This window comes from Diachasma alloeum, unplaced genomic scaffold, assembly GCF_001412515.2.
Source record: "Diachasma alloeum isolate Michigan unplaced genomic scaffold, Dall2.0 Dall_scaffold_00800, whole genome shotgun sequence".
Lineage (NCBI taxonomy): Eukaryota > Metazoa > Arthropoda > Insecta > Hymenoptera > Braconidae > Diachasma > Diachasma alloeum.
In genome coordinates this window covers 100,191-111,871 of record NW_021680930.1, presented here as the reverse complement: position 1 = coordinate 111,871, position 11,681 = coordinate 100,191, and the positions used below count along the sequence as shown (strand labels likewise).

General features: G+C 38.4%; 1 protein-coding gene across 1 annotated transcript in view; it reads right to left on the bottom strand.

The window, feature by feature from the left end:
- Positions 1-1,905: 1,905 nt before the first annotated feature.
- LOC107044780 (odorant receptor 13a) overlaps positions 1,906-11,681 on the bottom strand; it is an 87,961-nt gene continuing 78,185 nt past the window's right edge. The window contains exons 2-6 of the mRNA XM_015266809.2: positions 4,855-5,140; positions 4,691-4,790; positions 4,524-4,634; positions 2,943-3,098; positions 1,906-1,959 (exon numbers count right to left, since the gene is read on the bottom strand). Coding sequence (XP_015122295.2) covers positions 1,906-1,959; positions 2,943-3,098; positions 4,524-4,634; positions 4,691-4,790; positions 4,855-5,140 — 707 coding nt within the window. The remainder of the gene's footprint in view (positions 1,960-2,942; positions 3,099-4,523; positions 4,635-4,690; positions 4,791-4,854; positions 5,141-11,681) is intronic.

Genomic DNA, 11,681 nt, shown 5'->3' with positions numbered 1-11,681 from the left:
TGAACATCTTAAAATTGAAATTAAAAAAACTGCTTTTAGAAGGAGAAGCGTAGAATGGGAGGTCCCGTAGACCTACATGGGCATCCACGTGACTAAAGTGTAATAGCTCAAACAGGTGAAATTCATCTATAGCAACCAGTTTCGACACAATATACGTCGAAATACTTCAAGATTATATATAAAAGATTAATATTTACCTATCAGTATCCCTGAGAAATTCAAGGTGCTATGTTATCTAATTCCCCACTGAATCTTAAATAACTATGTACATAACTATGGATCATACTGGGGTAGAGAATAGAATCTTGAATTTTTCAAGATATTGAAGACAGGTTTGGGCAGCAGTAAAAAGCACAATATCCGGTTATTCGATGATAATGCCTGATGTCACAGACACAAGTTTGTTGAGGAGTAGAAAGAAATGAATTCGTGGGAAGGCACACAGAGAGAGAGAGAGAAAGAGTACATCTACGTCTTGATAAATTGTCATTGAGATTCCCCGAGTCCAATAATTGGACCTGACAAGTTCTACTTAGGTCTTTCCGTTCAGCACTGGATAGGTCTTGGGAAGCCTATTCCCAAGTGCTTCCGAGACCCTTCTACCTCTGATGGTTATATCCCATTTTAGTACTCGTTAGGTGTAAGCAGGGCTTGTATTCAGACTTTCCAAATCCTTGTCGGAAATCCTTGTCTTTCCAAATCCCCGTAATTCTATGGGCCTATATTAAATCCGGGTTTATAGGCCTGTTTACGCATGCATTATTGAAATAAAAAATGCAATTATTGTTTTTTTTTTAATCTCGAAAATCGATATTTCACGAGATGGTGGAGGGGAGACGCATGTATGCGGAGGCTTGAATTTTTTATCCAACAAGGGTAGAAGGTTGCAGAATCTATTTTAGCCACTCTTGTCCCTCCATTTGCATGCGTTGTCTAAATCTAAAATGAAATTCTTAACAAATCCGACCCTTATTCCAAGTGAAAATAAAAATTTTTTATTTCGCCATTTCTGGCGCCTCCGAGGGTTTCATTGGCATTATAAGGGCCAATAAATACAGAATCAACCTTCACTTGGCTAAAAAATTCGATTTTGGCGAAAGTCGACTTTCCCCCTGGAAAAACCAAAAATCTGCCCCTCTGGCTCCAGGTGAAAAAAAAAAATTTTATTTCGACATTTGTCGCGCCTCCGGAGGTTTCCTTGGCACCAGACTCGTTAGAAAATACAGAATCAACCTTCACTTGGCGAAAAATTTCAATTTTGGCGAAAATCGACTTTCACCCTGACCCTTGACCCACGTGAAAATGAAATTTTTTTTTTCGTCTTTTCTGTCACCTCCGAGGGTTTCATTAGCATCAGGGGGTCAATAAATACAGAATCAACGTTCACTATTTTTTATTTAAACACCGCCTGCAAATGGAGAAATGCAGGTGGCTAAAATATATCGTCCAATCATCTCTCCTCGCTACAAATTTCAACCCTCCGCATACATGCCTTCCCCTCCACCCCCTCGTGAACCCCCGTGGTCTCGGTAGCATAGAGGAGGACTTCTCAGAGCCGAAAAGAACTGAGGATTCGAAAGATCTCCGGAAAAGTACGTCGCAGAACTGATGAGGACTTGCCAGGTCAATCTAGGTCTGGAGAGATCTTGAAAGACCTGTGTACGTCCAATGAGAAGCAAATCCTCGACTCGGGCGATCACTTCTTATTGTACGAAATAATGAAAAATAAAGAGCAGCGAGTTCGATTCAGACAGGATACAGTGATAAATCGGTCTGTTATAAATATCGTCAAGGCATCAAAGTTCTTCCGTTCTTATCATTGTTGAAAACGTAAAGCAAAAGACAATCGTGAGGAAATGTGTTTATAGAGTATAGTTCATCATAATATGTAATGTGATAATAAAATCACTCTGTAACTTTCCTGAGCATGGAGAGATATCCCATTGCAGTTTTGAGAATCTGTTAACAATTAATCAATTAAAATGTTTGATTGGAAAACTCATTCTATTATAAGATGTCCCAAAACTCTTATCCTCCCTTTCTGAGGATGGAAAAGGATGACATTCTGAGTTGAAAGTTGTCCTTTCATTTTTCGCATCGATAGAGTACTTATTTGATAATTTTATCAGGGCCTCGATCGAATTCATCGTTAAAATGAGAATCTTTCCCACAACAAATTAATTCAAATGTCAAATGGGATGGGTTTTCGACGAGAGTTCTAGGACATCCTACATTCTAGGACTATAGAGGACTCTCGATAGTTGCAAAGCTTTTCCGTAATTCTTTTCTGAGGTACCTACACCATCGGAGGTCGTATCATCCATAATTGTTCTCCGAATCAAAACGCAAATGTCCGAATGATTTTGTCTCAAATTTGCGGAGCACTTGCGTCAGCAGTGAGGCTTGAAATGACCAACTACGTGGAATTGGAACCCCCTACTACACTGTTAGAAATTTTTTGAAATTTGAGTAACAGATGTATTTGAATTTTCAATACTCGGAATTTGAATTTAATTTCAGAGTAAATTACTCATGGAATTCCTCATTTGTCTTGGAAATTCAATAAAATTAAGTTTTTCATGATGAATGATCATTGAATTTCCAATGACAATTTTAATTTTCGCATCTATCGTAAAAATTAAGCATTACATTCAATTAAATTTTCAAGAGATTAAGAATTCCGAAGAAAAGTTGCCTGAATTTTCACGATTTCCAGTTATTTGCATTGTCGTATGAACCTAAGAAATCAAATTTCATTGTATATTCAAGAAAATTGACTGATTTATCGATAACCGGATCAATGGAAATGCCATGTGAATTATTCGATCGTTGTTAAAAATTTTAAGATTTTTTACTTGAAATTTCAAGTCATTTTCTAACAGTGTAGCATTATCTCTTTGCAACTATCTGTAGTCTACCAATAGTTGTATTGTGTAGAGTACATTGGTGAAACCAGGTAATGAGAAGACAAAGAATTTCCCAGCTGTCATACGAAGTGGTTCTTGAGACTCGAGCAAGCAAATCATCACTCCCTTTCTGAAACTCGCTGATGCCTCATACCACATACATTCAGCGTAGGCGGTGTAAATCTTACTGCTCTATGTATGTAAAGAGCCTGATTTATTCATGAATTTAAGATTTTTTCCTCCTGACAGACACACACGATTATGTTGACTCAGAAGATTCATTGAAAAATTCATTGAAATCAACTGTATTTAGTATGGAATAATTTCACTTTCGCGAAACCTGCTTGTAACTCCAAATTCTACTTCCTAAAGTAGGCTTTTAGTGGTTACATGTCTAAATATCATTCACAACAAGAACAGTGACTCAGTTGCTCATCCGCAAGTGGGAAAATTCTTGCCTGTGATTGTTATCACTGAGATGCGTCCTTCACGAATCCAAGTGGTCGTCAAAATGCGTTAAGTCAAAAACCGACAAAGATGGTCAATTTTTGGTCACTGTATACAATTTTTCGGCCTTCAACCGGCGGTCTTTTTCGGAGACTGACCATCCAGTTGTGGAGTCAGGGCCGGTTTGTTCATGTTCCTTTTCCTCTAAAGGTCCGTTTTGCAAAAGGAGCTTTAGCAAACGGTCCATTGAAATAACACATAGAGCGCTCTGGCGGAATGGATGATTGGGCAAACGGACCGTTTGTTAAACGGGCCTTTAGAGCAAAAGGTACATGAACAAACCGACCCTCAGGGAGTAACAGATGAATGTACAGTGAATAAGATTTCAGCTCCCTCTAAGATTTCAGCTTCGAGTGTACGAATTCCACGAATTTAAGTGATCCGGAAACCCCTGCTCATATTTCTACAATTCGACTGAGGAAAAAGAGGAACAGAGAGAAGGAATCTGTCTGTTCAAATTCTCCCGTACCGCCGGTGGTCCTACACTTAAAAATTTTCGTCTGAATATTCCGTGTAAATTTTATCGTGTTCAAGTTCCACTGAAACTTCAGAATACCTTATCATTGAAAAACGAAATCCTCCATTGATTTTCTGATCTGGAAATCAATAAAATACTTGATTTTTCAGTTCATTTATTCTATGAAAGTTCAGAAAAATCAGCAAAATTTAGGGAAAAATTGAAAATTCATGTCATTTTTTTCTGAGTATTCATATTTCACTGAGAATTCAATCAAGTTATGGAATTTCCATTTCACTCTCACTGAAAACTCATGAATTTCCGTGAATTCTACTTAAAACTAAAAATTTCATAACCGAATTTTTTGCCTAAATCCGATTTAAGTGTATTGCGCATTCCTATGGCGTAGAGGAGCCCACACGTTACTTACAAATGCTCAGATTGTTACTGGTGGGGGGAATCAATTTCCCCAACTGAAATCTTAGAGAAGCGAAATCATCGGGAGTATCTGCTGCGATCTGTCGAACTGCTCGTTTATCGTGATATTTAGAAATGATACTCTTTCTTTTGAAGGGAGGCTATTGAAGGGAGGCTATACACCGAGGGTTCGAAACCGTGTGCGCTTGTCAGAGATTAACAATAATTGAAATAACCTCGGATATGAGAGCCTCTCCTACGATGCAATAACCATAGATCAAGCCAAGAGTTGCAAGCCCACAAAAGGTGTACAAAGGACCAATGGCGCTCTCTTCCATTTCTCCTCCCTTAAAGTTATTTATACTAATTATTGAGGTAACTATCAACGGATAAAACTACTCACGATAATGACAATATATGACATCAAACCCAACATGAGAGTCATAACGACGAGATCCACTAGTAAAACGAAATGAAAGCTGTCATCAAACGACTTGGCCATCCTGCCAACACGCAGCAATATTGAATGTGTAGACTCATAGAAAAGGCAATCTCAAACTCACATACCAAATTGATCTCGTGTGCAGGTCGACCACCGATTTGAAGATCATATTCCTCTCCTGATCATCATTCGCATATGGCATAGTCCTTATCCTGTGCTCCACAATTGACAGTTGTCCGCAGATGTGGAGTTGTGTAGTAATGAGAAGACAGATCCAAGCATTCTGACATGCCAATAAATAAACCATCGGTGACAAGTAGGCGTATGTCATAAAATACGTTTGCATATCAAGTACAGCATACGGTAACTTAATTTGGAAGGGAAAAAACATAGAATTGTTGGTGCCGAAACCTGAAAAAGTTGCCATCTTTTATTATTGCCATCAACATCGACATTAGACTCCTTTGCGGGTCCGAAAACCATTCGTCCGCCATATGAAACGTCCAATTCGGCTTAGATAAAAAACGGAAGAAGCAATTACTCGACATGTATACACTATAAACATGGGTAAATATAAAAACAAACCTGAAAAATTCAAACCGAATGATTCGATGCCAACGACATAAAACAAAGATCACGAAGGCAATCGCAATATGAACCCAATCGAACAGTGTATTTATAACTAAGATCCAAGTTACATCAACTTCCAATTGTATATAAGAAATCCTCGTGTTTCGCTTATTTATTCTTCACTTCACATGTCCGTACCCGCATAGAAAAAAATATCAGTCAAAGCTTATAAGTAAGATGTAGTGATTTTGCCGGAATTATCTCTTGAATATATCCGCCTTGTATACCAGGTATATGTTAGATATATCCGGTGGCATATATGTACACACATGTATCCAACATATTTCTCAGATATTGCATTTTTTGCCGGAAAGTATCTCTCTATATAATGAAAAAATAAGGAGGTTTAGAAATTGCGGAGACGTTCCTGATTTCGAACTTTATCTGTGAGCTTGATGATGAGATGAATTATTATCTCTACCTCTTTATAGTATATTATGTCATCAGGCGATAAAAGTATTATCTGGCGAATCAGGCTTTATAATCACATTCGCCAGAGAATGCTTTTATCGCCGTGTGACATATGATATTTTATGTTGTTGGGCCCGAAAACCGCGATCTAACCGAGCAAAGCGAGGTTAGAATCGCGGTTTATCGGGCCTAATGACATAAATATGATTATTTCTCTGTAAGTTCATATGGGGTCATATCGGTATTATATGGCGGTCAAATGCTTAAAAAGGTATAAGAGATCAATTATACCTCATCCCATTCTATATAAATAAATGGATAAGTCTTAAGACAAAAGGCGTTGGTTGGAGCCTTTTATAAATAATAAAAATCTCAATTTTTCAAAGGAGCTCCATCATTCTATCAATTTTGTTGCTATACAATACGAACACCTAAACAGACCAAGAAGATGGGGAGGAGGGGGTGGCGAGCGAAGCAAACAGGGGGCGAAGCCCCCTAGTATCACATATAAGCGGATATAAGTGACATATATTTGTGTATATATATTTTTTTCATGTGGGTAAAAGAAAAATTCAGAGAATTAGAATTTAGACAGAAAAAATCCCACACTGCTCAACCGGGATTAGAACTCTGGTCTTGAGTTACGCACCCAACTAAGCTAGTAGGAACTACGGAATAGCCCAGTCGGAGCGCGTCGGAAAAAGAGGTTTGTTGTCGATTTTTCTTTATAAGTTATCGATTTCGATGATTTTTTTTAAATGCTCAGAATAACGCGTAGATCAAATGTGATCAAGTCCCAAGGTGTGGTTTTTGTTTATTAACAAAATGCCCCTTGGAGCGGTCACTTTGCATTAAAATATCTCGGAAACTATTGAGAAGTGATCGAGACATGCAGCGGCAAAGATTTAGATAATTTCGAGGCGAACAGAATGGTTTTAGACTCATGTCCCTATCACTATTAGTTTTCGAGATATTAACATTTATTTGTCGGGACGCGCGCAGCACCACGCGCTCTGTTTTAAACAAATGGCTGTAACTCAGCTAAAAATCGATATTTCAACTTTTTTTTTTCATTCAAGAATTTATGTGATTGTCGTGCTCTGAGAATTTTTTTCGATTTTTCACATCATTTTTCACCAAGTAATGGATGAAAACTGACGTATTTTCTATTTTTGTCTAAAAAAAATATTTTTTATGACAATGAAAAAATTCTTTTCTATACATCGGTTAATAAAGTGTTGTATTATCAAGAATCATTACGCAATGACCAAAACAACTTCGATTTTTCTCTTGGTCTTATGGCAATAGCGCGAGACAGAGACGCTCGGAGTTTTGAAATGGATTTTCTCTCTTTTGTGAGAATAACGGGCTCGAGTGGCAAAATTATCAACTATTACATATTTTTATTACCTTAATCGTTTCAAAATCTATCCACATTGCTTCCTTTCTTTTCCAACCATTCTAACCTTATTCTAATGCATGTGAGTACACTTTATGCAAAGGAGTCTTTTTTTAAAATTACAACAGTGTTTAAAAAATCTATCATCCAGAAAAATGCATATTGTATAATTTTTTTCTACTGATAGTAATTAAAAAGATAATAATAATAAAGTAAAAATTGAACAATCCGCATAAAAAAATTTTAATGAATGTGAAAATTGCTGGTTAGGGGATTGAATGAAAAATAAATATTTCCGCATACATGAGTAACACAAATCAAACCTTTGATGATAACTAGGTTTTTTTCAATTTCATGGCACAAAAAAGGATCGACTCCGTTTGTTGCGCAATAGGATTCCAGTTACGCACTATCCTGCTATGATATGTCATCGCCACGTGAGTTTGCATGTAAATTTTTTTTTTACATTGTGTAGAGTCATAGGGACTGTAAAGTTTCTTAAAAATAGAAATTCTTTATTTGAAGATTCTCCTCCTTTCCAAACAAGTGTCGTTATCATTTATTTATGGACGAAAATAGTGAAAATCATAACATTACCTCACTATGTTGAACTATGTGATAAATTCTCTCTACAATTTCCGAAATTGGTAAGTAAAATCATCATTTTTGTTCCATTTCTGTGATGAATAGTGTCGTATAATAATAGCTCCCATTTATTTTACTCAAACGTTATCGTTATTCTCAGCAATTCGAATATTTTGATTGCTCCGATAATCGGAGCATGATACTCGTACAAAACCGAAAATGTATGCGGTGAAATTTTTAGTTCTTCATTATTTATCACATAGTTCTTGATTTGACAATAATTATTTCTGTTTTAGGGGCGATGGAAATTAAAAATTTCAAGTGATGTAATTGAGAAGGTAGGTAAACTCCATTGTAAATTTGTAAAATTGTCCTGCTTCGTCCCTGTAATTCCGAGAATATTATAAAAATTATCGTGAGATGTTCAAACATTAATCCAAGAGGTGTGAAACTATATTTTTACTGTAATTACTCGAGCCAAAGTGGTCATCGTTTCTCGAAGTTTATGTTCAATTTGTCAACTTTTGAAAGTGACTTGCAATTCATTATCTCATCAAACTATTAGAGTAGTAGTAGTAGTATATTTATTGCTTTATGACATTACAGAAAATCTCTTGTAGCAAGAGGGTGCACAGTGCATTGTTACAATAGGTATTAGCAGCATATGGTAAACTAGCAAGAAAATAATAAGAAAAAAAATAATGAGTAAATATGAGAGTTAGAGCTAATTGAAATAAGTTGCAAAACGTTTAGCAGCAGCCGAGAGAAACGGAATCCTATAAGAGGCGGTGAGTATCGAAATCAAGTATTCACCGTGCATCATGGGGCAAGCATTATCTAAGAAACAGGCAAAAGCGACTGGAACAGAAGCAGAAATTACAGTTAAGCGACAAAATAACAAAGCAGTTGTAATGCAATTGACATAGGCTGTCAAGCTTGTTGGAGGTGCTGGGGAACGGATCTGTTGGACAGGGATTCTGTAACGAAGTTGTAAAGGGCTTTGGGGTTGGGGATGGAGAGAATTCTGAGGAGTTGGACTTGAGGTGGGACGGTAGCTAGTAATTCTCCAAGGTGTTTCACTCTCCAGACTTCGTAGGCTGGACAGTGGAGAATCAAATGCTCCACTGTCTCCAGAGCATTCATGTCACAGAAACGGGATGCGGATCCTGTGGTCAATTTGTGGGTGATGCCGTTGAGGGAAATTCCACAAACTAAGATATTAGCTAATCTGAGTTGGATGGCAATTCTCTTCATATGATCCCTCCCTTGAAAAACAAGTAACTGGCAGTCGTATCCGAGATACCTCGGATTACCTGTACTTGTGATGAGCAGGAGCATAGGTAGCTGACGTAGTCTGTAGACCTCAGCTTCCACGATATGGTATTGATGAAGTCCTGCCTTCTGTCAAACCAAAAGTCTGGGTCCAGGTGTTCGAACATTGAGGGGAGGTCAGCAGCAGCGAAGATGTCATGCAATCTGGAGACCCAGTTGAATTCGGGTTTGCAGATTGGGGTACGTGAGAGGCGTATCATCTCCAACAAGCATATATAAGGCCACCTATCATGCTTCATCTTCAGAATGCGATGAATCCAGTCCCAGATCTGGGTCAGAGCTCGAAGTGCGAGAGGTTGGACCCCCAACTCAAGTCTTATCTGGTAGCCGGGTGTATTCCTGGGGAGGAGAAAGATACGCTTGAAGTAGTTCGTTTGGATTTTTTCAATCTCGTCGAGATGAGCAGGGCCCCAGGTTTGAATGCCATACAACAGCGTAGATGAAACTAGACTGTCGAACAGCTTAATTCTGGAGTATCAATCTTCAGCTTTCGTACGATGGAGGATTGAATTTGCTGTGCCTACTGCGGACTTCGCTTTCTGCAGGGCGGCAGTGACTGCTTTTTTGCCTGACATGGTGCTGTCCAGGACCGTGCCGACACTGCAAAAACTCCGGTCTTATTCTAAGACCGAAATGTCCGAATCGTAAGACCGGATTGTCCGAATTTTTAAGTACTCAAATTGATCTTAAAATGTAAGATCGATCACCGATCTCATTGCTATTTTATTTTAAATTATGCAGTGCTGATTGTCAGATTGCCCAGGGAAGGGGAGGGTTCATCCCCAAGTCTTTCTAACCCTCATTTTTCGACCCTTACATTCTGACCCTTCAATCCAGGCCATTATAGTCAAATTTTATATTCTGACCCTTATAGTTTGACCCTCATATTTTGACCGGAATATTTTGACTTCCCATTGAAAGTCACAAATAAGGGTCAAAATAAAAGTCAGATATAAGGATCAGTCTGAGGGTCAAAAATAAGGGTCAGGAATAAGGGTGCAATGAGGGTTAGAAATGATAGTCAGAGATGAGGTTCAAAAATAATGGTTAAAATCATTGTTGATTTTTGTTCTTCCATTTTTTAAATGCTGCGGGAGAAGGGGAGGGGGCGAAGGGGTTAGAACCAAATCTTAATACTCATTATTGTTAATTTTTGTTTTTTCATTTTCGGCGCGGCGCGGTGTAAGGGAAGGGGGGCAGAAGGGGTTAGAACCAAATAATAATGAAAATTATTGTTGATAGATTTTTTTCCTTTTTAGAGCAGTGGCGAGGGGGAGAGGGTGTGAAGGTGTTACAGAACTAAATAATTACATTAATGATTGTTTTTTTATTTTTGGCGCGGCGAAGTGTGGGGGAGTGGAGCGAAAGGAGTTAGAGCCAAATAATAATGATTATTATTATTGATTTTTTTCCCCTTTTTGGAACAGAGTGGCGGAGGGGGAGAGGGCGGAAGGGATTATAGAGCCAAATAATGATGATAATTATTGTTTTCTCACTTTTGGGGCGGCGGGGTGTGGGGGAGGGGGTGGAAGGGGTTAGAGTCAAATAATAATCATAAAAATTGTTAATAATTTTTTTCCCTTTTGTGGAGCAGAGAGGTGGAGGGGGAGGGGATGAAGTGGTTATGGAGCAAAAAAATAATGATAATAATTGTTTTCTCATTTTCAGGGCGGCGGGGTGTGGGGGAGGGGGTGAAAGGGGTTAGAGTCAAATAATAATCATAAAAATTGTTGATAATTTTTTTCACCTTTTTGGAGCACAGTGGTGGAGGGGGAGGGGACGAAGGGGATATAGAGCCACAAAATAATGGTAATAATCGTTTTTTCTTTTTCGGGGTGGCGTGGTGAGGGGGAGGGGGTGGAAGGGGTTAGAGTCAAATAATAATCATAAAAATTGTTAATAATTTTTTTCCCCTTTGTGGAGCAGAGAGGTGGAGGGGGAGGGGATGAAGTGGTTATGGAGCAAAAAAATAATGATAATAATTGTTTTCTCATTTTCAGGGCGGCGGGGTGTGGGGGAGGGGGTGAAAGGGGTTAGAGTCAAATAATAATCATAAAAATTGTTGATAATTTTTTTCACCTTTTTGGAGCACAGTGGTGGAGGGGGAGGGGACGAAGGGGATATAGAGCCACAAAATAATGGTAATAATCGTTTTTTCTTTTTCGGGGTGGCGTGGTGAGGGGGAGGGGGTGGAAGGGGTTAGAGTCAAATAATAATCATAAAAATTGTTAATAATTTTTTTTCCCTTTTGTGGAGCAGAGAGGTGGAGGGGGAGGGGATGAAGTGGTTATGGAGCCAAAAAATAATGATAATAATTGTTTTCTCATTTTCAGGGCGGCGGGGTGTGAGGGAGTGGGTGAAAGGGGTTAGAGTCAAATAATAATCATAAAAATTGTTGATAATTTTTTTCACCTTTTCGGAGCACAGTGGCGGAGGGGGAGAGGACGAAGAGGTTTTAGAGCCACAAAATAATGATAATAATTGTTTTTTCTGTTTCGGGGCGGCGGAGTGTGGGGGAGGGAGGTGGAAGGGGTTAGAGGCAAAAAATAATGATAATAATTATTGATAATTTTTTTTCTGCTCTTTGGAGCAGGG